The 27,302-nt window shown below is 42.4% G+C and overlaps 2 protein-coding genes across 2 annotated transcripts in view; both read left to right on the top strand.

Moving 5' to 3' along the window:
• Nucleotides 1-9,509, top strand: part of PECR (peroxisomal trans-2-enoyl-CoA reductase) — a 29,413-nt gene extending 19,904 nt beyond the window's left edge. Inside the window, exons 7-8 of the mRNA XM_058532955.1 lie at nt 5,783-5,894; nt 8,884-9,509. Coding sequence (XP_058388938.1) covers nt 5,783-5,894; nt 8,884-8,969 — 198 coding nt within the window. The 3' untranslated portion in view covers nt 8,970-9,509. The remainder of the gene's footprint in view (nt 1-5,782; nt 5,895-8,883) is intronic.
• A 16,470-nt stretch (nt 9,510-25,979) lies between these two features.
• MREG (melanoregulin) overlaps nt 25,980-27,302 on the top strand; it is a 66,229-nt gene continuing 64,906 nt past the window's right edge. The window contains exon 1 of the mRNA XM_058532958.1: nt 25,980-26,034. The gene's annotated coding sequence lies outside the window, so the exon portion shown is untranslated. The remainder of the gene's footprint in view (nt 26,035-27,302) is intronic.

The following is a 27,302-nucleotide window of genomic DNA, read 5'->3' as shown; positions in this document are numbered from 1 at the left end:
CTCTTTTTTATTAACATATGGCTTAATAGAATACAGGTGGACTCACATCTGCTTCTGCATTCCGTCTGTTCTACTATGTTGTTTTGGTTAAAGCAGATAAAAAAATCTGGCTTCATGCAGATGTACAGTTGGAAAAGGGAGGAGGATTTTAATAGTCTTTTCAGATAATTCTGGATAGTCTCCTTTGATATTTGACAAATGGCAGCTTCTTAAAGATTAGTTGCAATGTGGAATCTGAAGCCATGTCAGTGAACTTTCTGTACGCTGTTCCCTTAAAATCCATTGATCTACCTGGCACTTGAACTGGATCTTTCACCCATAGATGATTTTGTAACATCAGGGGTTGGTCTTTTGGAAAATATTGGTTCACTGAGTTATGGAGATCTTCTAAATGTTGACAATGTTGACACACAATCCATTATACAATATCACAAGATCACATTTGTTAATATCACCACCAATCTCTTCAGAAAAATCTTTGAATATTAGGAAACTGTCAAGTTTATGGTGACAAATGCAAGTTTTCCAAAATTCTCCTTTTTACTTGAAAGCTCAGATTTTATCATTGACAACAAATCCTGTCTGTCATTTTCCTTTGAAGTGGCAGTCTCATTTTGTTCATTTTGGAAAAAGTGTCTGCCAGATACTCGAGTGTGAATAACCATAGTTTGTTAGTCATTCTTTCAAGTAAAAAATGGTGTTTCATCTCATGAAATTTCTCAATTTCTCAAAGTGACTAGTTCAGTTCATAGCTCAACCACATGTTCTCTTCCTTAGACAACCATCATACTTCTATATGCAGCAGAAGAGCTTAGTGTGTAATTCCTGTTTCATCACACAGGATAATAAAATGACATGTACTCAATGGTTGAGATTAATACAATTCAGAATTTTCACTGCTTCATCAAGGACGTTCTAAAGTGAAACAGGCTTTTCCTCGTCATGAGTACTTGCCACTGAAGAATGTAATGATTACCAGTAGAATGACCGCTAGTTCAGTTCCTGCCACGACTGGTTCGAAGGCTTCAGTCATCTTTCCCACCATGGCTTTGGCACCTTTAGTACAAATGTCAACATTGTGAAAAAGACAAATAAGGACTTAGTATTATTATTAGAATGGTCTTGACCTTACAAATCCCCTGAAAAGGTCTTAGGTATGCCCTGGTGTTGCTGACCGAGCTTTGGCTAATGTAGGCAATAGCTTTAAAAAGTGTGGCTGTGAAGGGAAGGAGAGATGCTGAAGGCTGCCGTGAGATGCAGAAGGAGAGTTTTGGCCTCTGCCTGATTGTGTTCTCGCATCACTCGGCCATGTTTCCAAGATATTCTTATTGCCCCGGTTAACCGCCAGTGTCTCTTTTGGGGCAGAACTTTCACACCACGCCATTGACCTAAGTGCTTACCAGTGACTTGCCTTATTTTAAGTGACAGTCCCTGGTATAGAGTCAGGAGGGTCAGAATGTACTGTAGTTTTAAAAGGAACTGCCTAGAGCTGCCATGGTGTCCCTTGAATCTCTTGGAAAGGGAACACAGCACTTGGAAGACCCTTCAAATGGCTTGTGAGATACACTCATTTTACAAAGTAAGAAACTAAGGGCCAATGAGGTTTGATAATTTGCCTGGGCCGTACTTGGGTCATGGTACCGGGATTCAAACCCAATCCCAATTATTTAAAATCCTCGTGACCTTTAATAAACAAAGCTGAACATAAACATATAACTGAGCCAACAGAGGAGTTACCCACATAGATAAAGCAGATACAAGTTGCTAGTCTCTGATAGTGTTTATTCATTGATGAAAGTCTTGTGATTAACTTGATACTTCAAGTCCATCATCAAATGGATTCCATTAGGATGAAAGTTAAGAAGAATCGATCTGAAGATATTATAATAGTGCCTAGTTAATTTGGTAATTATAAAAATTTTAGAAACAATCAACAACTACAGCAAAGTTGCAGGGTACAAAATCAATCTACAAAAATCAGTTGCATTTCTATATGCTAATAATGAACTAACAGAAAGAGAGTTCAAAAAGATAATACCATTTACAATTGCATCAAAAAGAATAAAATACCTAGGAATAAATCTTACCAAGGAGGTGAAGGACCTATACAATGAGAACTACAAGACGTTATTGAGGGAAATCCACGATGACATAAAGAAATGGAAAGATATCCCATGCACGTGGATTGGAAGAATAAACATAGTTAAAATGTCTATATTACCTAAAGCAATCTACAGATTCAATGCAATCCCAATCAGAATCCCAATGACATTCTTCACAGAAATAGAAAAAAGAATACTAAAATTTATATGGGGCAACAAAAGACCCCGAATAGCTAAAGAAATCCTAAAAAAAAAGAACAAAGCAGGAGGCATCACAATTCCTGACTTCAAAACATACTACAAAGCAATAGTAATCAAAACAGCATGGTACTGGTACAAAAACAGACACACAGATCAATGGAACAGAATTGAAAGCCCAGAAATAAAACCACACATATACGGACAGCTAATTTTCGACAAAGGTGCTAAGAACATGCAATGGAGAAAGGAAAGTCTCTTCAATAAATGGTGTTGGGAAAACTGGACAACCACATGCAAAAGAATGAAAGTGGACCATGTGCTATCGCCATTCACAAAAATTAACTCAAAATGGATCAAAGACCTGAAGGTGAGACCTGAAACTATAAAACTCATAGAAGAAAATATAGGCAACACACTATTTGACATTGGTTTTAAAGGAATATTTTCAGATGACATGCCTACCCAGACTAGGGAAACTAAAGAAAAAATAAACAAGTGGGACTTTATCAGATTAAAGAGCTTTTATAAGACAAATGAAACCAGAATCAAGATGAACAGACAACCAACCAGCTGGGAGAGAATATTTGCAAAACATACATCTGACAAGGGGTTGATCTCCATAATATATAAAGAACTCACACAATTGAACAACAAAAAAACAAACAACCCGATCAAAAAATGGGCAGAGGAAATGAACAGACACTTCTCCAAGGAAGATATACAGATGGCCAATAGGCACATGAAAAGATGCTCAACATCACTAATTATCAGGGAAATGCAAATCAAAACAACACTAAGATACCACCTCACGCCCGTTAGAATGGCTATAATCACCAAGACAAAAAACAACAAATGTTGGAGAGGATGTGGAGAAACAGGAACCCTCATACACAGCTTGGTGGGAATGCAAATTGGTGCAGCCTCTATGGAAAACGGTATGGAGATTCCTCAAAGAATTAAAAATAGAGATGCCCTATGATCCAGCCATCCCACTACTGGGAATCTATCCAACGCACCTGAAATCAACAATCCAAAGAAGCTTATGCACCCCTATGTTCATTGCAGCATTATTCACCATAGCCAAGAAGTGGAAGCAACCTAAGTATCCCTCGACTGACGATTGGATTAAGAAAATATGGTATATATATACAATGGAATACTACTCAGCCATAAAAAAAGACAAAATCGTCCCATTTGCAACAACATGGATGGGCCTGGAGCGTATTATGTTAAGTGAAATAAGCCAGAAAGAGAAAGACAAACACTGTATGATCTCACTCATATGTGGAATATAAACCAACACATGGACAGAGAAAACTGGACTGTGGTTACCAGGGCAGTGGGGGTGGGGGGTGGGCACAAGGGGTGAAGGGAGTCATATATGGGGTGATGGACAAACAAAAATGTACAACCCAAAATTTCACAATGTTAGAAACCATTAAAACATCAATAAAAAAAAAATTTTTATTTCAGTTTAGCTCCCTGTTGAGTTCCAAAAGTAAACCAGGCATCCTGAATATTTATGTCTTTTACCTAGAAGATAGTTTCCATTCAATTCAGTCTTATTTAATGATGCCTTGTCTGTGGGCAAAACCCAGTATTAGGAGCTGGGTGATGCAACATCCCCTCATTTTGTGGGAAGAGATTCATAGAGATTCCTTCCTTCTGTAAACATTTATCAAGTGCTTATTTTATGCTAAACCCTGTCAAAGGATGAGGCCACCACTCAATATTTGCAACAAAATTCAACACAAAGCCACACTTGTTGCATCTTTAAGTCAGGGAGAGCTCTGCTGGTCAGTCCCTCTGAGCAGAGCAGACTGCTCATCTTTTGCTTTTTCTGGGGGGGAGTGTGGTTTTAGGGATTTGCAGACTTCTGGAGCTCATGGTCCTTGGGAGAGAGGACTGTTGCTTGGCTGGCACTCAGAAAGGATCTTACTGGAGTGATTCTTCCCGACCAGCTGACTTGCAGAGTGGAGGAGCTCTCACTGATTGATTGGCTAACAAAACCTGTTCAAAGGGCTAGTTGTCATTGGCTGATCAAACAGGGCAAAGTATTCTGATGGTTACTCATTACCGTGGCTCAGAACTCTGCCTTTTCCCAGGAGTGTGGGAACTTTTAAATGATTAATTCTATACCAGCTCTGTCCAATAGAAATATAATAATAATAGTCACATACATAATTTTAAACTTTCTAGGAGTCATGTTAAGACTAAGAAGAGGTGAAATTAGTTTTAATAATATATTTTTTTAACCCAGTGTATCCCAAACATTATCATTTCAGCACATAATCAATATAAAATTATTAATGAGATATTACATTCTTCTTGCCATTATAAGTCTTCAAAATCTAGTGTGTGTATTATGCCTATGGAACATCTCAATTTGGAGTAGCCATATGGAACGTGTTTTGGTAGTGCCATGTGACTAGTGGCCTCTGTTTTAGTGCAGTTCTATTCTGGCTGCTGGGGATATAAGGAGGGAGAGAAGCTATGTCTGCCTGCCAGGGTCTCAGAGTCTCAAAGAGGCAGCCATGTAACCAGACATGGCTACAGTGCCGTGTACAGGATCAGGACTAGGGTGAGGGAGCCAGGAATGGACACAATAGTTAAGGACACACTCTCAGGGCTGCGCAAGCGCAGGGTCTCCTTAAATGCCATACCCTAAGTGTCTCACCCTAGTCCTGGCCATGCTTGGGAGCTTGATAAAATAGCAGATTCTGTGGGCTCAGCCCCAGAGCTTACAATTCAGAAGATCCAAAGTAGGGCTAGGAATCTGGGGTTTCAATAAGCATGCATAGGGATTCTAACGCAGGTGTGTGGGATCACCCTTGGAGAAACTGCCTGTGCCAACAGCCTCATGGGAGAGTTCCCTTACATCCAGTCAAATAATTTCTCTCTTTCTCTTTGATTTTGGGAGTAGATGTTGCTGACCTCATCAATTCACTATCAGAATTTTTAGGGGATGCGGTAGGATTCTGAAGTCCCTCTTGTAGAAACTCCTGTGGTCTGATTTGCTGGGCTTTTGGCCTGCGGGACCATGGGCTGAACAAAGTAGAATGCCAGTTGATTGCTATACAGACACATTGACTATTTTGGGGACGAAAACATACAAGGCATGTGGTGGCATTGAAAAGCAAGGCTGCAGTGGGCAACGAAAGGTGTGGAAGGAACTGAATTGTTTGAAATGGGAAAGAGCAAAGATTAAGCATGGTGTTCACTGTTGGCTTCTTCACATTGTATAGCTTACTCGACACTGTCTAAGGCTCCTTCATATCTTGCCACCCTAGTCACTTACCTGCTTTTAATGATGATCAAATCGAAAAAGGCAGTTGTCTCTGCTGTCAGATTATTGTGCACACACACTGTAGAATTCACGTGACAGTCGTGTGTTCTGAGGTGTGCTTACTGAGGAATGGGAAGCAGCCCCAAATGGGGAGTGTCTGCTTTTCTGTACGTGTGTGTGCTTCTGTTGCCAGGTCTCCGCCTTGGTGTGCTTCCTGCTGTCTCCTGCAGCTTCCTTTATCACCGGACAGTTGGTGGAGGTGGATGGGGGCCAGTCTCTGTACACTCACGTAGGGGAGATACCAGGTGAGCAGTCCAGAAATGAGCAGTCCCTAGCTTTATGCCTTTTCCTCTTCACGTTTTCAAAATTCCTTAAACAGTTACTTCAGAGATAAAGGTTTTCTCTTACATCACATCAAAATGTGCACAATGTTTGTATTCGTGATTTTTAAAGGAAATGTTCGTAGTCACATAAAATATCTAAATATCTTTATTATAGAACTTAGCTTTATATATTAAAAAAGTTTTTTGTTTGTGCATAGGTTGGTGGAATTGGAACCTTGAAAAATATTCTCAGTATGAATATATATGTAAAAGGAAGAGATAGAAAAGAGGCAAGGACTTCCCATATTTTTTTAGAATTGATTCCTCTTTGTTCCTCCGATTAGTGGCTTGTATATCTGAGCAGAAGAGTCAGATCTGTTAGGTGGGAAGGGATGGTATGGTGCTATTTTTCACTATCTTTGGGATATATATTGAGGGAAATCATATGATTTGCTTTATTCATTCATTTTTCATGCACAAAAACAATAGTTTTTTAAGGCTCAACCAGATGTAGATACTGCACACAAATGTCTGTGTGTATCTCATGGTGTGTGTGTGTGTGTGTGTGTGTGTGTGTGTGTCTCATGGCTAGATCATAGAACTATGGGATTGGAATGGTCCTAAAAAATCAGTCCAGTATCATAATTTTACAAATGATAAAACAAATCCATGGAAATTAAAAGGCACATCCAAGCTAATCACTCCCAAAATGTAGAAAAGGATATAAAATTCAAATGTATTTGAACTGTTGCTAAAGATAGTTGATTAAGTGACTACTACCAAATTAAAATGTGGTTGGTGTAATGCATGTGTATTTGAATTTCATGTCAGGGACCTGGGTTCAATCTAGTCTGTCACATGCCAACAGTCTAATCAAGGCCTAAGACCTTCTTTGCATTAATAAATGATTAGTATGGAACTTTAATATTACTTATTATTTTCCCCTCCCATATGTATTTCTTTACTAATAACATCAATGTGGTGATGTGTATCAGATACTGTGGTTTTAAGGACCTGGGTTGGAAACACAGAAATGCCTACATGGTTATGCGATATTGTTTTCCGTTGGTATTAAAGTAGGGAGGGTGGGAGAGAATCTTTCCACTTCCTTCAGTAGAATTGAGTCAGTAGAGTTGAGTCAGTATTTGTTAAGGTGAGTTGAATTGTTTTTCCTTTATAAAGGGAAAGAAATTCCAGGTGCCTGTTTCTCTAGGCCTCCAGTGAAATGATTTTCTTTTGTAATTCTAACACTTTTTTTATCAGCACAAAAATATTTTTTGATTTTTTGAGGAAAGCAGCCATATCCATCTTTTAAGACTATACTCCCCCCAGATTATGAGTGGGAATATTCATCCTTTCAGTACAGTAGTCCCCACTTATCTGTGGTGGATCCGTTCCAAGACCCTCGGGGGATGCCTGCTGGTAGTACCAAACCCTATATATACTGTGTTTTTTCCTAGACATACGCACCTATGATAAAGTTTAATTTATAAATTAGGCATAGTGAGAGATTAACCACAATAACTTCTCTTTGACATATCTGAATTGCCAGCATCACTACTCTTGGGCTTTCGGGCCATGATTAAGTAAAATAAGGGTGACTTGAACACCAGCACTGTGATACCGAGACAGTCGATCTGATAACCGAGCCGGCTACTGAGTGACTAACGGGCAGGTAGTGTACAGCGTGGATCTGCTGTACAAAGAGATGATTCACGTTCCAGGCAGAACAGTGCAAGATTTCATCACACAGAACAGCGGGCAATTTAAAACTTACGAATTGTTTATTTCTGGAATTTTCCATTTAATATATTTGGACCACAGTTGACCAAGGGTAACTGAAACCAAGGAAAGTGAAACCACAGATAAGGGGGGACTGCTGTGTAGTATTTTCTTTAAGATTGCCAGCCCTGGAGTGAGAATGACTGGGGTGAAACTTGGCTATACCCTTACTAGCTGTATGATCTTTGGAAAATTAATTTCTGTGAGCTTCCATTTTCTTTTCTATAATGTGGGGTCACTTATAGTATTTATTTTGTAGGCTGTTGGGAAGACTAAATTAGATAATGCACATTTAAAGCCCTGTGTCAGATATGATGCTTTTAGCTGCAACTCTAACTGGCTTAAGCCACAAAGGAGTTTGTTGCCGCGCGTAACTGAAAAGCTGGGGAGACTGGACTCAGCAGCTCAGTGATCTCATCAGGGACATTTTTTTTTTTCTTTTCCCTCTGCTTTTGCTTCTATGATGATTATCTTAAGACTGACTCTCCTGGTTGCAGGATGGCTGCCTGCCACTCCTATAGCTGCATCCAGCTGGACAGAGAGAGAGGGGAGGGGAATGACTTTGTTCTAGCATTTCTAAGAAAATTCTGAGATCCTCGCTGCTTTGGACCAGCTTATGCAAATGTCCGTCCTCGACCAGTGACCACAGCCAGGGGAATGGGGTGCACTGACTGACAGATCGGTCAGTGATCTAAGTGGGGTCACTTCCCCTGAACTTCATGGATTCCGCAATGGAAACTGAGTCTATTGGAAAGAGGAGATGGGAGACTAGATGCTGGGGAAGCAACTATAAATGCCTGGGACAAAGTAAGCTTATTTAAAAACGTTATTATTATTAAGGAAGTAATATTTGTTGAATGTCTAGGTTATGTGAAGCGCTGTAGAGAGAGTGTCACATTTAACTCTCACCACTTTAAAAGATAAAGGTTGTTATCCCTTTTAATAGATGAGAAAACTGAGGATCAGGAAGAGTAACTTCTCCAAATTTGGAAAAGCTAGTAAGTGACAGAGCTGGGATTCAAATCCAGGATTTTCTCAAAACCTTTGCCATTTGTCCTAATAATTTCTCTTCTCGTGCTAAGGAAAGGGGTGAACTAGGGAAAATAACAAGAGGGTTTGGTAGAAACCGAGAGGACTAATGAAGTTCATAGATTTGTGAGTGACATGAGGTTTTCCACTTACTTAACAGATCATGACAATTGGCCTGAAGGAGTAGGGGACCTGTCTGCTGTCAAAAAGATTAAGGAGACTTTTAAGCAGAAAGCCAAGCTCTAAGCCAAGGAAACACGGAGGTGTCTTTTGTGCCCAAATGCCTTAAGATTTCAAAAATGCACTTCTGTACTTTATAGGAGCTTATAGTTTGCATGGAAAAATCACTTTCCGCTTTTTTAATGTTATCAAATTATGTCTATGCAAAAATGATTCCTGAAAGAAATGAATTTTTAAGGCACAACCCATGTCCTTTGGCCTGTGATTTAAAAAAATTTTTAGGAATGAAAATTAACATACTTTATGATTATACCTTTTATTCCTAAGAAAGGTATTTGAAAAGTGAAATAATTTCAAATTAATCATAGAGGTCTCATAATCTGCTAAAAGGTTTTTATATTTAATTGTAAAGGTAGGCAATAAATCCAAACTGTGGCATCATTATGATTCTTACAACTAGAGTTATACAATGATTGCCATTGGTGGCAAATACTTTTGGATCAATAAAACTTTATGGTAATTATCGATGTGTGCTTTGTTTTGTTCACAAAGTCAAATTTGTGTAAATCCTCTTAATTCAAAAGAAAAATAAAGTTATGTGTAGTATTTCTTTGCAGTGCTTAATATGTGTCGATTTCTTATCCAAAGTATTCCCTTTTCTCCGTGTTTCTCCTTTCCTAGGCAAAAAAAGTTTTTTTACTTACACTTTATGACGGGCCGGCCCCGTGGCTTAGCGGCTAAGTGTGTGCGCTCCGCTGCTGGCGGCCTGGGTTTGGATCCCGGGCGCGCACCGACGCGCCGCTTCTCTGGCCATGCTGAGGCCGCGTCTCACATACAACAATTAGAAGGATGTGCAGCTATGACATACAACTATCTACTGGGGCTTTGGGGGGAAAAATAAATAAAAAAAATAAAATAAAAAATAATTACACGTTATGCAAGTGTATTAGGGTTCAGTATTCTGCCTTCAACTGATCCTTTCTGGCAGTTATCCTGATTTCTGAAATGCTGTTTGCAAATTATGTATGTTTATTTTTTGTGTTAATCAATTAAATCTTTCAGTTGACTTCTTCCCTCTTGAAGGGAAGTAGATATTTCCCTTTCTTTGTCAGTAACTCTCAGTTCAAAGTGTATGATTTACCAAGTTCTGGGGTGGGGCCCCTGAATCTGCGTTTGATCAGGCTCCCAAGTGGGCGGGGGCTAGGAGGAGCCTCATGAGATTCCTGGGGTGCGGGCTTTAAGGAGGCATTCACTCTCGGGGCTGCACAAGTGTAGAGTCATCTCTGAGAGTGAGCACGGTCTTAAATTTTGTGTCCATGCTGTGAATGTGGAAAGATCAGAAATCTTCTTTCCTCCTAGACAATATTTTACCAGTGGCCTTCTGGAGATGATAATGTCACAGTTACTAAGAATTACAAGCCGTGTCAGAGGGCAGGGTGGCCTTAACAGGTTGGTGGGGAACAGGAAAGAGGCAGGGCTTTCTTTTCAAATGACCTCATGTTGATGACTGCTGACAACCCCTTAAATCTCCATGGTTTAACTTTGTTTATTTCCGCTCAAGGCCTGGAGCCTGCCCTACTAGCACTACACTTAGCTACAACTCCTTATTAGATCTTCTTGTGAGACCATCACCAGACAACTGATCGTTATCTGTATTCTAGAATCATAGGTCTACTCTCCAGGACTTCTGTATGTATCATAATAGTGTCCTGTGAATTATGTTCTTTTGCTCTACACTTAGTAAATTTTGCTGTAGACTGAATATTCCTAAACAGGCTTAATCATTCATTCAGTTAATAATCTTGAGCCTCTAATATGTGCTCAGCATTATGGTAGGAGTCGGGCGTGCAGCGGTGAAAAAAAAATACACGTGGACCTTGCCCTCAAGTAGTTTATGAAAGAGAGAGAGAGAGAGCGAGCCATTAATCAAACTACACACAGAAGTTTAAAATTCCCAAATGTGCTAAGCGCAATAGAGGATAAGGTCACGGTGCTAAAGGCATATAAGAAAAAAAAGACATCTAGAGGAAAGCAAAACAATTCTACAGTTATTCATGTTAAAGGAGTTTGTTGGGGGCTGGCCCTGTGGTGTAGTGGTTAAGTGCACGAGCTCCGCTGCTGGCGGCCCGGGTTCGGATCCCGGGTGCGCACCGACGCACCGCTTGTCAAGCCGTGCTGTGGCGGCGTCCCATATAAAGTAGAGGAAGACTGGCCCAGGGCCAGTCTTCCTCAGCAAAAAGAGGAGGATTGGCATGGATGTTAGCTCAGGGCTGATCTTCCTCACAAAAAAAAAATAAAAAGGGTTTGTTGATAAAGATGAGCCCTGTGGATGTTGTCCCTCCCACACACACTGCTCTTTTGGTTCATGGCCTGTGTGTCAGCTTGGGTCCTCAGGGAAGCAGATGCCAAGATGGAATAACGTGTGCATGAGCCTTACTGGGTAACGTGTCTGTGGAGGGACAGGGCAGGGAGCCCGAGAAGGCAACCATAGCCTTCAGACTGTGACGCGACTCTGACTCGTGTAAGAGGGAGAAAGAGAGCAATGGGCAGGAAGCATCTCGGATTGCAGCAGAGTGATGCCCTTTTTAGGCCAGGGTTGCTGGCAAGTCACAGTCGCAGTGGGGCAGTCACAGTCCCAGTGGGGCAAGTCACAGGCACTCACAGTAGCAGTGGAGCAAGTCACAGTCACAGTGGAGCAAGTCACAGTCACAGTGAGGCAAGTCACAGGGGCACTCATAGTCACAGTGGAGCAAGTCACTCACAGTGGGGCAAGACACAGTCACAGTGGGACAAGTCACAGTCACAGTCCGGCAAGTCACAGGGGCACTCACAGTCACAGTGGGGCAAGTCACAGTCACAGTGGGGCATCACAGGGGCACTCACAGTCACAGTGGGGCAAGACACAGTCACAGTGGGACAAGTCACAGTCACAGTGGGGCAAGTCACAGTCACAGTGGGACAAGTCACCGTCACAGTGGGGCAAGTCACAGGGGCACTCACAGTCACAGTGGGACGAGTCACAGTGTGGTGTCACAGGGGCACTCACAGTCACAGTGGGACACGGGGGTACCAGGAGACCCATGCCTGTGCATATAGATCAAGCTTTGTATAAGCCCCCAGATAGCAGTGGCGTCTGAGTCCCTGCGAGCAGGGAAGGCCCACTCTTACGTGAAATGGATCTCTATCACTGTGAGGAGTGACACAGCTACCACATGGTCACTGGAACAGGGAGAGTTTAATGTAGAGAATTATTAACTGTAACAGGATTGCAGTAACGAAGGATTGGCTAGTAGGAAGTGAAGAGAACTTTAAAGAATACGGGAATAGCACACAGAAGGAGCAGCCACTAATCTACTAATAGGGCTGAGATGAAGAGCCCCCCTCGTCCCATCCCCTGCCCTGGGGCTGACACCCAGACCTTGTTGGGAGGGCATGGCTGTGGCTCACTTAACGGCAGAACAGTTACTGTGGTGCCCTGCTGGTGGAACTTGCTAGAAATCAGCCCTCTGGAACTTGCCTGGAATCCACCCTCTAGGGTGCTGGGGGAAACTGTGCACGAGAGGAGGTGTCTCACCAAAAGGCCTCCTACAAAACCTGAGAAGGAGCCAGGGGAAGCTGCTGCCCGGCCGCCTGCCCCACAGACTCTAGAAGCAAACGCCTCTCCCCCTGCAGTATCTCCATCGCCCTCTACCGACAGAGCGTCAGTGCCGGCTGGCAAAGGAAAAGCTACTTAAAGCGCCCAGATCCATTTTCACGGAGCTGAGAAGCAAGAACCCATAACCGGCCTCCTTGTTGACTTGCCATCGAGCGGTGGCCCATTGGGCTCCTCAAGGAGACAGTGCCATCTCTGGGCTCCCCGTTGGTCTCCGTTGCGGACGGGTTGGACATTCAGAGGCAGCACTAACCACATCCTTGGTTAAGTGGGAGTCCACGCTCTTGGGCCCGTCTGTAGCTTTCCTCCATTCAGGAGCCCATTATGCCGGTTCTGGGGTGGCCCATCCGGCAGGCCAGGTAACACCAACTGGCTGAGTCATCTTGTCCACTTGGTGTTCTGTGTGTCTTCCACGATGAGTGCTTTCAGGGGAGGGGAGCCTTAATGTGTGAGACACAAAGAACACTTTGTGTCCACTCCCCTGTGTTTATCCACGTGCCTCTATCCCAGTCCTGGTTTCCAACCTTTCGGTCCTTTTCCTTCCAAGTTCCTGGCCAAACAACCAGGCCGTGGGCCATCGTTCAGGAATCTGTATATATTCTCACTTCGGGCTACTTTTCTTTCCAGTGTGGAAGCCAGCTGCACCGCCTGCAGATTGCCTATTAGAAAGATTTTCCCTCTCGGCTATCTTACAGGGCCACCCCTGAATGCAGCTATAATAAAGCTCTGACAACTGTGAAGGAGAAGGGGAAGGAAGGAGGATTGGGTAGGAAGAGTCTGAGGCTGCAGCACAGCCCAAGAAAGGGTCGACCAGGCTGATGGGAAGTCCTTGGGCCAAAGTCACCCACTGGCGCAGCCTCATGGCTCACAGGACTAGGCCTGAGTGAACAGCGTGGCTGTGCTAGGTCGTTGGCTGGGAGCAGCCTGTGGGCCAATGCAGTGATGGATCCAGAGAGGCAGCCGCTGAGGCTGTCAGTCAATCAATTGTGTTCCCCATCGCAGGAGAGCTAAGCCATGTGTCTTCATGGCTGTCACACGACTATGTCCTGTAACTCTAAAACAGTTACCATTGGCCCATTTATTTTTAACACCACCCAGGGCTCAAAAAAGTGTCACCTTGTGGTTAATCATGGAACGCCAGCCTGTCAGGGCAGCGCCTTCTTGGGATTCCAAGACCTGGCTGCAAAGCTTCAACATGAGTTGGTTTCTTCTCTTAGCATTTCCTCTGCACTTTCTGTTTATAACAGTTTCACTTCACTGAAGTAGCTGCCTGTTGAAATACGACCAACTAGCAGGAAGGTTCAAAATCATAGTCACAGAAGGTGAATGGTTATCCTGCCCTTGTTTGAAGAGTTATCTAAATGGTTATTTACATCTCCAGTTACATAAAAGGATATTTTGGATCTTGTCTTGTGGACGGTGCTATTTATGATGTGCGTGGTGACCGAGGCCCTCTGTAGGTCAGCGTCACCTTTCGCCCAGCTGGTCCATGTCGAGTGAGAGGCACGTCTGCACCCTGCACTCGTGGGAGTCAGGTCGTGGGGACCTGCCATGTCCTGATGCTGTCGGCTTCAGCACTGCCTCCCTAGGGGGCTCCTCACCCCTCTTGTGCCTGTTTCCATCTGCAGCCTCCAAACTTGCTCTCCTTAACGTTGTCAGTTTCACAAAAGGAAACACCTTGAAAACCACTTCTGATTGAGGCTGCTCTGCTGAGGTTACTAACAATCTTACTGCATCCTTGTGTCCTCTCCCTCTGCTTATTTTGCCCTTTTCTGTCCGTTCCAGCAGAGCTCTTGGTAGACTCTCTCTTTCCGTTAGTTATGGATTTTAGAGTCTGCTGGAGTCCAACTGCCTGGGTTCAAATCCCAGCTTCTCCCACTTTGTCGCTCTCGTGACAGCTCTCAGACAATTGAGGAATTTGAATGTGGATTGGGTATTAGTAGATAATATTAAAGAATTATTGGTCATTTTGTTAGACAGGATGTTGGCATGGCAGTTACTTTTTAAAAAAATGTCCTAACCCATTAGGGAAGAAATGTTGGTATTTGAGATTTTCTTTAAAATACTCCAGTTAAAAACAAATGGCAGAGGGGGAGCAGGTGAAACGAGATTGGAAACATGGTAATAATTATTTAAGCAGGGTGACAGATACATTATATGTTATATGGTTAATTCTACTATTCTCTCTACCTTGGGGTAAGTTTGGAAAAAGTAAAAAATTGTAAAATAAAAATGGCCTCATTAATTACTTGGATAGAGGGTAACATGGGGAAGGGTTATTTGATTATAAATAAAGGTTGGGAGAACCAGGAGGGTGTTCGCCCTGGACATCCAATGGTTTATGGTGGTACATGGGTGTGGCAAAGGGGGTGGAAGATCAGGGTCCAAATGGAATATGTATTTGGTGGTACAAAGCTGTCGCCTCTTGACCTGAATTCTGCCCGGCAGGCCCTGGGCATAACCCATGTGCTCCTGGGCAGCCTCGAACACTGGGTTAGTCAGCATTACCAGTTAGCTCCAGCACAAGCCAGTTGGGTAAACATGTAGGGTTGCAAGAAAAGGACAGCAGTCCAACTGTTCTGGTAGCATTGATGTACCTGAGTTCATATGTTTGAATGGGGAAATGATATCCAATTGGTAAATTCGGAAAAAACTCAAACAAATCAGCAAAGTGAAAACAATATTCCTTATTTCTCTTGAATATTTTGGACCACTAAGCTTTTGCTCTCATCTGTCTAGACTGAGTCACAAATTCAGTTAGAATTTGTCGTTCTAAGTATGACTCAAAAGAATCACCTTTTTCAAATGCTAATAGTTATCATGGACTCAAATAGCAGATTAAAAAAAAAAAAGAGTCATTTCTATGGGTGATTCAAGTCGATGTAAGTCAGAATTTCTTACCCAGTCCTTTTAACCTTCTGAAATAAAAGCTGTATACCAAAGCTTATTTTGTTAGATTTCTTTGGCTTCTTGTTTTCAGATGAACCAAGAAGAGAGGAAGGGTCTATTTCTTCCTGGGGGAAAATTCACCTGTGAGGCATTGAGTCTGGATTTGAGGTTAGTGGGACTGATGGGGAGGGGAAGGAGAAAGGGCTGAGCAACCAGCTCTCTTCTATATTGTTGGGATGGAGATTAGGGGAATTGGGGAGGGTCGATGCCTTTATCTGATTCTTTCTAATTAGTTCTTACTCTTTTACTTGGAAATTTCAGTGAGATACGAGGAGAACATTATGATGAGCAAGGGAAGTGTACGTGTGTGTGTGTATGTGTGTGTGTAGGAATGGGCCTCGTAATTGGCTTGTGAGTTCAAACTGGAGAGCAGAAATAAATTGCCGATAGAGCTAATCTATAGAATCCGTATATGATGAGTAACTATAGCTAGCATTTATTGAGTGATTACCATAGGCCAGACACCGCCAAGCACTTTCCCTGCATGACCTCATTTTAACCTAACAAAAACCCCGTGAGGTAGGTCTCTTTAGTACCAACATTTTATAGTTGAAGGAACAGGAGCAAACAGGCCAAGTAACTTGTTCAAGAACTTGGTTAGCAAATGACAGGAGTGGGATTCAAATTAAAGGAGTTTAACTTCAGAGCCTGTGACCACTGCAATATACTGAGAGACAGTCCAGCATGAAGATATCCAGATAATTAAAAAATTTTTCTAATAGAGTTGTGCAAACACATGCCAAAGTAAAGAGAATAGTGTAACAATACCCATTACCCAGCTTTAACAATTATCTATATTTCTTCCAAATTTGTTTGTCTCTCTCCTCTATTTGATTTGAAGGCATTTTAGAGCAAATTCCAAATATCCTGTCATTTTGCAGCAAGAATTAATTTTAATCTGATTGAAAACATTAATGTGAACAGAAGAACATGTGACTCTCAAAAGTAGGAGAGGGGCCCACATGGTAGCCTAAGAAGAACCCATGTGAGATTCCTCAAAAAATTAAGAAGAGAACTACCATATGATCCAGCTATCCCCTTGCAGGGCATTTATCCAAAAAACATGAAAAAAAAATGCTTAAGGATATATGCACCCCTATGTTCCTTTCAACATTATGCACAATAGCCAAGACTTGGAAACACCCTAAGTGCCCATCAAGGGACAAATGGATGACGAAGATGTGGTATATATACACAACGGAATACTACTCAGACATAAGAAACAATGAAACCCAGCCATTTGTGACAACATGGATGGACCTTGACAGTATTATGCTAAGCGAAACAAGTCAGAGGGAGAATGTCAAATACTGTATGATCTCATTCATAAGTAGAAGATAAAAACAACAACAAACAAACACGTAGAGACAGAGATTGGATTGGGGGTTACCAGAGGGGAAGGAGGAGACAGGAGGGTGAAAGGGGTGACTGGGCACATGTGTGTGGTGATGGATGGTAATTAGTCTTTGGGTGGTGAACGTGATGTAGTCTACACAGAAATTGAAATATAATGATGTACACCTGAAATTTATATAATGTTATAAACCAATGTTACCTCAATAAAAAAAATTTTTTTTTAAATAAATAAAAAATAAAAACAAACAGGGCCCGGCCCGGTGGCGCAAGCAGTTAAGTGTGCGTGCTCTGCTGCGGCGGCCCGGGGTTCGCTGGTTCGGATCCCGGGCGCGCACCGATGTGCTGCCTGGCAAGCCATGCTGTGGCGGCGTCCCATATAAAGTGGAGGAAGATGGGCACGGATGTTAGCCCAGGGCCAGTCTTCCTTGGCAAAATAAGAGGAGGATTGGCAGATGTTAGCACAGGGCTGATCTCCTCACAAATAAATAAATAAATAAATAAAAACAAAAAAAGAGCCCATGTGGTACCCATCTACCACAGGCTGTAAGACAAGCACCATCCATGCACTACAAACGTTTGGTTTGCTTGGTGTGTACATTCCTCTTTTGGAGAAGGATGCTTCAGACTCTCAGAGCTAAATTCATTAAACCATCTCCCTTTCCTCTGAATCCATGTCCAGAATAAATTCTTAAAATCTGATTTTCTGTGCAGCTTTGCCTAAAGGGAAGTACTAGGCTGGTTTGGCCCATAGGAGTTTTCAGCCAGTCTGAGCATTTTGTGTAAGTCTAGACCATGTACTTCAATTTCTGGTGAGTGTATGAGCATGACTCATCTTTGAATGTCGAGAACTCTGGAAAGAGGGATAACAAGTTTGAGTTTCTAGACCTGTAAGCCCAAGTGGCAGCCTTGAGGCCGTGGAAGTGCCTATTACACTTTCTGTCTGATCTTCATCACTTGCCTCTGCTGCTTGAACTCAGGAGCCTCGATCTTTCTTTACATCCCCTTCCATCAAGTTATCTTCATCCTTTTATTTTAAAAGTATTAAGAATATAACATGTCTGTTTTGGTTGTGCTAGTATTTTAATTGGAATTGCTATTTGTAAATGCTCACAGAGTTGCGTATGTTGAGGTCTACGCTTAGTTCTGCATTTTGATGGGGAAAATGATCAGAAATACCTGTCTTTGTCTCTCGTAGATAGATAGATAGACAGGTAGGTAGGTAGATCCTTATTTTCTTCTTTTTTTAAGTGGCAAAATATATATAACATAAAATTTGCCATTTTAACCATTTTTAGGTGTATGATCCTTATTTTACTTACAGACAACTGTAAGGTAAAATTCCAATTTCTCCAATAACTGACGATAAATTCAAATATGCATGACCTTAAGACTATACAAATTCAAATTTCCAAAATCCAAGTATGCTTGAGAAAATATCCAGAGTGTATTTATCAAGATAAAATACAATTAAATTAATACACACTGGGAAAATATCAGCTATTACACATTTAAGTCCTGTCTAGAAAGATCAAGTGGAAACTTTTCTGTTGATTTGTATAAATTTTTGGATTTTCTAGGTTTTTGGGAACCAATTTATAAAAGACATCTTTGGTTTACAAATGTAATATGCTTCTACTGTAGTTTATTTCAATTTAAACCCCATGTTTTATATCATATTTACATAAAACTTTAGCAATTTAGTTTTAGTGCAGAAATCCAAACTCTTGTATGGAATTCAAAATGCCATGCCTCAAATTTTAAATTTTTCATTCTAAAGTAACTGAAGAGAAGAAAAAGAAAATTGCATTCTTGAAAATTAAGGTAAACATTAAAATTTAATATTGCGTTATATAATAGGTTTTAAACATGTTTTGAAATTTAGAAAGAATTTTATACAAAATCCTTAAATTTGGAATGCTTTAGAAAAACAATGAAACTTATAAATGACCCTTTTATCAGAGAGGTTGGGGGGGTGGGCAGGTGTTTGACTCTCACTTGTCTAGAAAAGGGATTTTTGCTATTTTAGGCAAATTTTAAACTGTCACTTTCTTTTTCTTTTGTTTCTTTGAAAGTTCTAGTATCTTAACTATTTTGTGGTTTTTGGACTATTCTTTTTACCTCAAAGTTAAATTTCTCTTTTGGAGCTAAAGACCGCTGGGTAATCATGGTGGAGTGGTCATGGGGGTGAAGGTGCTATTTGTTTAAATATAGTTTAATTCACATAAATTTTAGCTTCAAACAAATACATTCACAGTGTTATTCTGTCTTTCTGTCACCAAACACATTAAAGCAAAATATTCAGATGGAATTCTTCACATTTTATCAATAAAAGATGGATGATTTTCATCAAATATTTTTTAAATTTTTTATTTGGAGTGTGCCTTTCCAAATAGACAATCATTTTGGAGACCCTGGACTCTCTGAACATCATTGTGTGTTTCAGCTAACTTTTAAGGCTATATGAATCATGACACTTCAAACTCCTTTTGAAAGAAAATATTCTTTACGTGTAAACATAAATTACTTCCCATGTTTAAATAAGTTGCTTATAGTTATACATAATTTTGTATCTATTCAGGGTCTACTATTAGAATAGCATGCTTGATTTAAATAGTTTTACCGGCTTGTACAATCCAAATTTACTCTGAGGACAGAGTAAGAACTTTTTGATAATTTCCACTTACTCAAAAGTGAAGGCTCCTATGGTAGAGGGTTAATTTTAATATAACAGACTGTTTCCAAAGAAGTGGGGTTTTTTTTTACCCATTTAAAAAATTTACATGAAATTGACATGACATAAAATTAACCATTTTTTCAATGAATGATTCAGTGGCATTTAGTACATTCACAGTGTTGTGCACCACTGCTTCTGTCCAGTTCCAAAATATTCCCAGAAGGAAACCCTATATCCATTACACAGTTGCTCCCCATTCCCCTTGCCCAGCCCTGGCAACAACCAATCTTCGTCCTGTCTCTGTGGATTTACTTGTTCTTGACATTTTACATAAATTGATTCATACACTATGTGACCTCTTGTGTCTGGCTTTTTTCACTTACCATAATGTTTTTGCGGTTCATCGACATTGTAGCACGTATTTTTAATCCATGTAACACGGCTGGGATTGTTTCCGTGGTTGACAGAATTTCCTGATCCTTATTTCTAGAATGTTCCCTTCTAAGAGCAGAAGGTTTCAGTGATAATGCTTGGAGGGCTTAATATATTTTTTGTCGTTGTTAGTGCCGTTGAGTTGATTCCAACTCCTAGCGGCCCTGTGTCCAACAGAGTGGAACCCTGCCTGGTCTTTTTTGCCCCATCCTCTCACCTTCTGGCGCTGTATCAGACGATGCTCTGCTGCTATTCACATGGTTTTCAGGGCCAATTTTTTTGGAAGTGGGTGGCCACATCCTTCTTCCTAGTCTGTCTAGTCTGGAAGCTCCGCTGAAACCTGTCCACCATGGGCGACCCTGCTGGTATTTGAAATATATTTGAATATATTTTACCACAATAGAAAAAGGGAAGAGAAAACCCAAGGCTCTACCTGTCTTATGTTGAAGTAATCTGATAAAAGAATTCCTGGCCTTTCCAGAGGAAGGAAATTCTGAGCCTGTGGAATGACCCACGGGATGGATTCAGGTCTAGGGGTTGCCAGGCAGTGGCTGCTGTGATGTGCCACACAGATCCTGCCTCAGGAAGGAAGAAGTTATTAGGCCAGCTGCTAGAAGCACTGCCAGCAGACAGCCCTCTGCTGTCACCCCCTCCTGGACACGCTCAGCTAAAGAGAGTGCCTCACTCAAGGTCGTAGTCCCTTCTCAGGTGGCCCTCAGCCTGAGGTTGATTATCATGGGGTAGAAAGGCCCAGTGCTCTCACACCAACCCAGAACAGCTTAGAAGCGTCATTCTGTCTTTAGAACTTTCCATAGGGCTGGCTGAGGCCCAGCTTGCTCCCTTCTCTTCCCTTCTCTTCTGCAGGTGCTGATTCCGTGAGCACTCTCTGCTAAACCTCCTGTAAGCTAACTGCATCTCGAGTCCACTTCCCTGGGAACCCACTGTATGGGGCAAGATTTCCTGCAGGTTACATGAGGTCTTCCAGTGGAGGAGGGAAGGCCTACGCCTCCTCCAAGCTGAGAAACTTTGCTCTTTTGCTACTGGAGGCTTGTGATGGGTACTAGAAGTCTTCTCTCAAAGTTTTAAACTTTTTCCTCTCAAGGTCTTTAAAGCAGCCTCTTCTGGGTATCTGTGGGGAGGGGAGCAATGAAGGATTTTGCCTTTATTTGTAAGTCTTACTTTCCTTCAGAAATCATTCTGCCATCTGGCCAAGATGTGCATTTTCAAGGGTTCTTTTACTTTTTCAAGGACATCAGTGGTGGCAGGAATCATGAAGAGGATAGACTCAAATTTTGGGTCAAACTGTGATACCGGTTCTTCATCTTTATACCACATTTTCTGTGGGCACCATCATTGGGAACCATCATTGGGAACCATCATTGGGGAACCATCACTGTTGAACAGAAACCGGGCAGGGATGGCTCTCCCTCAGACTGAGGAGTCCTCACCATCAGTCAAACTAGCCCATGAACGGCAAACAGGACAGCTTTTCTTCTTACGGGGTGTACAGGAAGGATGTGAGAGATGAGGAGGATGGCTCAGTGTGAAATCCCAACCCTAGGTGACAAGGGCTTTCTAAACTGAAAACGGCTGAGGCAGAGTTAATGGAGAGAAGACCCTGTGGGAGAGCGGAGCCTATAGACTTAAGTTAGCGAACTTCGCAGTCATTGGGAGGGGCACACATGGCCTGTACTTAAAGGGGCCTCAGCTTTGGCCAAGTAGAACAGGAAGCATCTATCAACTTGTTGAGAGTTTGACTCTCTCCCCGTCTAGGTGCTGGCATGTGGTGCTGTCCTGTTTTGGAGGCGCTGACTACCCCCTTCCTTCAGACACAGCTCACTCCAGATGCTCCTCTGGTACCAGCCTCCTTCCTCCTCCATCTTCTCTGTTCCAGCTTCTCCCCATCCCCTGCTCCTCACACGGACTCCTACTTTGCCTCCGTTACTATGCAGAACAAGATACTTCTAGCCCGTTTATCTGAGAGAATTTTTACACAGCCAGAATGGCCCACCCACGCATTTCTCCAAAGACAGTTCTTTCTGTGGGGAATTGCGTTCCCACCTTTTAGTTTATGTAACCGAGCTGCTTCCAAGATAGATTTATTTAAGTAGCTAAGAAGCAAAATAAATAATAAAATTGAAAAACAAAAACTCTTCAATTTTCATCACATACTTAAGTTACTTCCTTTATATAAGTTAAGAAATATATGGGGGCCGGCCCGGTGGTGTAGCAGTTAAGTTCGTGCACTCTGCTTCGGCGGCCCAGGGTTCGCAGGTTTGGATCCTGGGTGCGGACCTACACATCGCTCATCAAGCCATGCTGAGGTGGCATCCCACATAGAGTAACTGGAAGGATGTGCAACTATGACATACAACTATCTACTGGGGCTCTGGGGAGAAAAAAGGAAAAAATGAGGAAAATTGGCAACAGATGTTAGCTCAGGGCCAATCTTCCTCAAAAAAAACAAAAAGAAGAAATATATATAATGGCCTATGCACTTTTTTTTTTGTGAGGAAGATTAGCCCTGAGCTAACATCTGTTGCCAATCCTCCTCTTTTTCTGAGGAAGATTGCCCCTGGGCTAACATCTGTGCCCATCTTCCTCTACTTTATTTGTGGGCCGCCTGCCATAGCATGGCTTGATAACCAGTGTGTAGGTCCACGCCTGGGATCCGAACCTGTGAACCCTGGGCAGATGAAGCAGAGCCCGAACGCAACCACTACACCACCGGGCCGGCACCCCTATGTACTTTTTGATGGTCTTCAGGCTAATAAATCAAGTAGCAATGCTTAATAAGATCAAATGGAATCGTAAGACAATAATCAGGGCGTTTGACACCTCTAGCCAAGAGCAGTGAGGACTGACTACTCAATAGCATCACCCCAACAGTTTTAGAGGTTAGCCTGGAGCCGGTTTAAACCTCCCATTTGAATGCTGTGATGGCCCTTTAGACCTAAGTCTGCACAGGCATTGTAACTGCAGCCACGTTCCCTCTGTTGAGTGAAAGCAAGTTTTCTAACCCATTTCAGATCCTCAGCTCCATCTCGAAGAAACCGCAGTGCATTTACAATGGAAGACCACGAGGTGGCAGCATGGAGAATCGCAGGAGGGATTGTACATAACCTCTATGGGGAGATTTACCTGATACTTTTACTTGTATAGAACTTGTGTGGAAAAGTTGCAGGGTTCTGGCCTGTTTATGAACCTATGTGAGTGTTATGGAGGAAGAAGTCATATAAGTGAACGGAAAACTAAAATCCCACAGGCATAAACTAAAACCCCACAAACATAACACTCATATTGGTAGGATCTGGGATTAAAGTTGGGGCAAACCTTTGGGGGTATTCACAGCAAATGAATGGTGCTCATGATTTCTCCAATATTATGGCTTTTGATGCATGTCTTCTCCTACTTTGTAACTTTGTGTCGCCTTGCATACAGCAGATGCTTAATAAATGGTTATTAAGTAGAGCTTAATTAAATTAGGAACAAGCGTGGCATGATTGACAGGTCCAGGTTTATGTTTAATTTTAGTTAGGTATAAGATGGAGAGACTTTGGAGAGTGCAGAATTCCTGGGATTATAGAGGGGTGGTCTTCCAGAAGTGGGAAAGGCCGGATTCCAGGGCACATCCGAGTGGCTGAGAGTGAGACTATTCTGGGCATCTGGAAAGTGTTACAGCAGGAGAGTTAGCAATGACTGTAGACTGAGATATAGGACTAGAGTTAGGTATGGGAATATAGTTAGAGCAGAATAGTTAGCCAGTGGAGTACAGTTAGATATAGCAGGATAGTTAAACATGGGAAGAACAGAGTGAGGTAAGGAAGGACACATTGTAGGAATCAAAAGGATGGGTGTCTCGGGGCACAGATGAATCCAGAACATTTCAGTTTTGTAATTTTCCAGGTTTTGCTCTGGGATGAGTACTGCTTATTTTTTATTTTATTTTTTTGAGGAAGATTGGCCCTGTGCTAACATCTGTTGGCAATCTTCTTCTTTTTCTCTTTTCTCCTCAAAGCCCCAATACACAGTTGTATATCCTAGTTGTAAGTCCTTCTAGTTCTTCTATGTGGGATGCCGCCTCAGCATGGCTTGGTGAGCAGTGAGCAGGTCTGCACCCAGGATCCAAAATAGTGAACCCCGGGCCACTGAAGCAGAACGTGCGAACTTAACCGCTACGCCATTGGGCTGGCCCAGAGTACTGTGTATTTTTCATCTTTGTACTCCACAGGAGGTTGAGCACAGGGCCATGCTTATAGAGTGGACACCCAATAAATATTTGTTAAATTGAGTAAGTTTAGCTGGTCACAATGGCTATGGAAGGTGATGGGCTAGGATCTGACAGAATTATGTATACTTTTTTAATAACATAGTGACAGCTAACCTTTACAGCACTTCCTCTTTTCCATGAAACTGTACTAAGTGGTTGAAGTGTATTGTTTCAACTAATCCTGACTGCAGCCCCAAGGAGGCTCCGTGACAGGAGCCCATGCTCCTAACAGCCTTGCCAGTGGGTCTCAAATTTGGTGTGTGTATTAGTTTGCTGGGGCCGCCATAACAAACACCACACGCTTGGTGGCATAAGCAACAGAAATTTATTTTCTCACAGTTCTGGAGGCTAGAGGTCTGAGATCAAGGCATCGGCAGGGTTGATCTCATTCTGAGGCCTCTCTCCTTGGCTTGCAGACGGCCGTCTTCTCCTTTTGTCTTCACATGGTCCTCCCTCTGTGTCTGCATCCTAATCTCCTCTTCTTATGGGAAGACCAGTCATGTTGGATTAATGACCTCATTTAACCTTAACTGCCCCTTTAAAGGCCCTATCTTCAGACAGAGTTACAGTCTGAGGTACTAGGGGTTAGGACTTCAATACACAAAATTTGGAGGGGACACAGTTCAGTCCATAACAGCGTGCCTCAGAATTCCCAAGAACTCCTTGGGAGCGGAGCTGGGACTGAGGTTAGGGAAGTGAGGGGTCTGGGGTGCAACAGTTAAGGAGGCACTCATTCTCAGGGCTGTGCAAGTGTAGGGTCTGCCCTGAGAGTGAGCACCTCCTTAAATGCTGCACCCTACGTGTGTCACCCTAGTCCTAGCCCTCCTTGGGAGCCTGATAAAATAGCAGATTCTGGGGGCTCAACTCCAGAACTTAGGATTCAGAAGATCTCAAGTCAGGCTAGGAATCTGGGGTTTCAATCAAGATCCCTAGGGATTCTAATGCAGGCATGTGGGGTCACCCTTTGAGAAATTGCCTGTGCCAACAGCCTCATAGTGAGAGTTCCTTTACCTCCAGTGAAATAATTTCTCTCTTTTTTTTGGTTTTGGGAGTAAATGTTGCTGACCTCATCAATTCGCTATCTGAATTTTTAGGGGATGCGGTGAGATTCTGAAGTCCCTCTTGTAGAAACTCCTGTAGTCTGAGTTGCTGGGCTTTTGGCCTGCAGGATCATGGACCAACTCCTCTTTGTGGAGTCCTTTCTGTCCATCCCAGATGGCAGAAGCTCCTTGGACACACACAACCGTGTTGAACCAGCGCACCGGCAGCCGTTACTCAGCCGTTACTGAGTGGAGTGGACGTGTGTTGTTTCTGCCCTGCCAGCATCCATGCGCCTTTTTGTGGCTCCAGTGATGTTCCTTAGGAAATTCTCACCCTCTTACTTAGTCCAACTGGCTTACTTTTCCTGTCTCCCCCATTCCTCCTCACTGGAGCCCTGCAAGGGTGCGCACGAGACTCAAGCCTGCTCAGGAGGTGTAGTCCTTCCCTCTGAATGAGCAATTGGTTCCATTTCAGACCAGTGAAAGCCGGGCCCAGGCCTGTTGATTGACTGAGTGGGAAGGAGCTCTTCTCTTTCTGCTGAGATTATCAGCGGAAAAGCTGGTGAAATCCAGAGCTACTGGGAGCCTGAGAGTGTCACCAACTCAGACCCCGGGGAGGAAAAGAGACTGTCTCAGTCCATTCGGGCTGCTATAACAGAAATACCACAGACTGGGTGGCTTATAAACAACAGAAATTTGTTTCTCACAATTCTAGAGGCTGAGAAGTCCAAGATCAAGACACCAGCAGATTCTGTCTGGTAAGGACCTGCTTCCCGGTTCATAGATGGCCATCTTCTTGCTGTGTCCTCACATGGTGGAAAGGGCAAGGGAGCTCTCTGGGGTCTCTTTTATAAGGGCACTAATCTCCTTCATGAAGGCTCCATCCTCATGACATAATCAACTCCCAAAGGCCTCACCTTCAAATACCATCACATCAGGGATTAGACTTCCATGTATGCATTGGGTGGGGGACACAAACATTCAGTCTGTAGCAGAGACCGACCCTTATTTTATCTTTTGAGTGCCTGGATACAGTTATGTCTAAAGCTAGCATTACTTCTGAATTTTCCAGGTACTTGAGCCAATAAATTTTCTTTTATACTTAAACGAGTTTGAGTGATATTGTTGTTACTCACAATTAGGAGCTGATTAATACCCAGAAGATAAAGTTCACAAAAATCTAGACAAAAAGGTGTTAGATAGACTGGACACACAACAGGGTTAGAGTCTCTTCATGATGGCACTACAAGAACCAAGTTTTCTTGAGGATGAACCTTTTGCTATGTTCTATATCTCTTGTAGACTCCCTCATGTATTTTTATTCCCTCCAAGGGCATCCTTTTAAAAGAGCAGAATATTCCTAAGTACGAAGTAGTTTAGAAAAGAATCTCTACTAAATTTTGAGGAGAGCCAGGATGTTTGTCACTTGAAATTGAAGAATGAGCAAAGTCGATGGTTATTAAGGTTTTCTCAGAGTACACATTTGGGAGGAAAGAAGGAAGTGAAATTGACCAGCGGACTGCACCAAATAAAAACAGTTTGAAAATTTAGAAGGTATTTTGCATTATGGGAAACCACAGGGAGAGATGACTGAGGATTCTCAGATGGCAAATATTACCTGTTTCTCTTCTGGGAGGAGCAACCAAGCAGAGAAACAGAAATAAAAATCTCACCTGACTAAATCAAACTTTGGACTGTTGTGTCTGGCCTAAAGGAGAACTATTCTTTAATAATTAGCACTCTCATCACAGTTACCCTTTACTTGCCTCTTAACCCCCCTCAGCGGGACTGTATGGTTTGAGTTCTGAAAGTTCAGAATCTGGTTAACTTAAGTAAAAAAAAGAAAAAAAAGTCTTGATTGGCAAGTTATGGAGTAGCCCCCAGAGTGATGGGAAAACTAAACAGCTGGAACAACTAGATTTTGGAAAATACTGGAACAGGAAAGCTCCAGGCATCTAAATAGTAATTGCTAATGGACCTCCTCTTGAAGATGCTGTCTGGAAAATAATTCATGTCTCAACTCCAA

This window comes from Diceros bicornis, chromosome 37 (genome assembly GCF_020826845.1).
Source record: "Diceros bicornis minor isolate mBicDic1 chromosome 37, mDicBic1.mat.cur, whole genome shotgun sequence".
Lineage (NCBI taxonomy): Eukaryota > Metazoa > Chordata > Mammalia > Perissodactyla > Rhinocerotidae > Diceros > Diceros bicornis.
This window is presented reverse-complemented; position numbering and strand designations above follow the sequence as displayed.